Source organism: Austrofundulus limnaeus, unplaced genomic scaffold, assembly GCF_001266775.1.
Source record: "Austrofundulus limnaeus strain Quisiro unplaced genomic scaffold, Austrofundulus_limnaeus-1.0 Scaffold385, whole genome shotgun sequence".
NCBI classification, from domain to species: domain Eukaryota; kingdom Metazoa; phylum Chordata; class Actinopteri; order Cyprinodontiformes; family Rivulidae; genus Austrofundulus; species Austrofundulus limnaeus.
The window spans coordinates 478,271-480,272 of record NW_013952787.1 but is presented as its reverse complement, the minus strand read 5'-3'; the positions used below and the strand labels follow the sequence as shown (position 1 = coordinate 480,272).

General features: G+C 39.5%; 1 protein-coding gene across 1 annotated transcript in view; it reads left to right on the top strand.

Annotated features, from left to right (window-relative positions):
- The window catches only part of strap (serine/threonine kinase receptor associated protein), a 23,242-nt gene that overhangs the window by 8,425 nt on the left and 12,815 nt on the right, over positions 1-2,002 (top strand). The window contains exons 4-6 of the mRNA XM_014023669.1: positions 345-417; positions 564-663; positions 746-883. Coding sequence (XP_013879123.1) covers positions 345-417; positions 564-663; positions 746-883 — 311 coding nt within the window. The remainder of the gene's footprint in view (positions 1-344; positions 418-563; positions 664-745; positions 884-2,002) is intronic.

Here is a 2,002-nt window from a genome sequence, read left to right as displayed (position 1 = left end):
AGTTAAACCGTTTTAGAAGCGAACACAGAAGGATAAAGTATATGGACTTTGATGCCCGTGTCAGCTTTTAATAACTGTAGAGACGCCATTACTCCTCGGTTGAGCTGCAGCCTGCAGATGAAGCAATATGTGTTTTTTATTTTTATTTCTTGCNCATTTAATTAAGCGTTTTAATGATTTGGCCGATTAATCGAAAAAATAATCAACAGATTAATCGAAATAATCGTTAGTTGCAGCCCTATATCTGAAACATCAGATTTTGTTGTTTGTTCAGTGGCTGAATCAGATTTGAGTTATACAACAGATTTCTGCACAGTGTGTAACAGTTTTAATGTGTTGTGCAGGACAGCAGCTGTTTACTGACGGCAGGAAACGACAAACTGCTGCGTCTTTATGACCTCAATAACCCTGAAACAGGTGAGAGCCAGTACACACCTGGACCTGTGTCTCTGATGAGCTCAGAGCAGGAGTGATGTGCTTTCCCACAGGAAGCGTCAGGTTCATGTGTGTGTGTGTGTGTGTGTGTGTGTGTGTGTGTGTGTGTGTATGTGTGTGTGTTGCAGCTCCTCAGGAGATCACCGGCCACAGTGCAGCCATAAAGAAAGCTCTGTGGTGCAACAACGATAAACAGATCCTGTCTGCTGCGGAGGATAAAACCATCCGGTTGGTGTTAAACCTGAACTCTATTGTGTTTTGATGGGACCTTTAGATTCATGTGCGTGTGTGTGTGTGTGTGTGTGTTCAGGCTGTGGGACAGGAGCTCCATGGAGGTGGTGAAGACTCTGACCTTTGACACGACCGTCAGCAGCATGGAGTATGTGGCTGAAGGGGAGATTCTGGTGATAACTTATGGAAAAACCATAGCTTTCTACAACGCTCTCAGGTAAACCATGTCAGAGGTTCAGACAAAGGTCATCTCATGTGGAGACATATACTTTGTGATCTTACGCTGTGTGTTGAATGACTCTTAGCCACTCTTGCATCAAATTTTAGTTTCGTTTGTCTAAGTCTGACTCAAATAAAAGTTGACTGTAGCAGCCATCTTGAGTGGAGTTGACTCCCAAAGTCAGTCATCTGTAGATGTACTGTACACTTATTGGTTGTTTTCTAAAAGCAGCAAGTGCAAATGGTTCCACTAATCTGCTAAAATTGGAAGTAGCTTCTTATTTATCAGAAAACAATTAGCCTCACTAAATTGGGTTCCACTAATTTTAAGTCCACTAAAATGTTCACGAGTGTTAAACTTCTTTTTTTATGCCGTTTATTCCAAATTGAATAAAACTCTCCACCTCTATAAGCTGTGCTGGACGTGTCAGGTACTGTGTGTGTAGCATGTAGCATCTTTAGCAGCTGACCTTCAAACTAAGAGTGTGGAAAAAGAGATAAGTAGCATTCAACAATTTTTAAAATCAAAATAAAATTGACTATAAAAAATAGAGAAAGTATTTTATATTTGTTGTTTGACTAACTTCAAACTGTACTTTTAAAAATACAAATTTGATTTTAAAATGCTTTTATTCTGAAAGGGTTTAACTGGAAGTATCATAAGATAGACAGAGCCTTAACTCTGGTTTGGATTGGTCGATTTTCCACAGATGATCCTGCCCACCTTCAGATTAAACCAATATAAACAAACATCAGGTTTGTGTCTGACGTATCAGTCATGTGACAGACTGACAGTCGTCAGCAGTTGGTTCGTTCCACTAATTTTCAATCAGTTTAKTGTTAGCAGAGCTAAGATTCTTGTAAATGGTAATGAAAAATGGACCGTACCAAAATAGTACCTTTCTATCTAACCAGGATCCTCAAAACCCTTCATACCACAATCTCTGGCGTCTAGGGCTGTGTATTGGCAAGAATTTGGCGATACGATACATATCATGACAGAGGGGTCACGATACGATATATTGCGATATATCCCGATATATTTCGATACTGTAAACAAGGCGATATATTGCGATATTTTTGGTCCAAAAATTCTATTAAATAAAAACCTCTTACT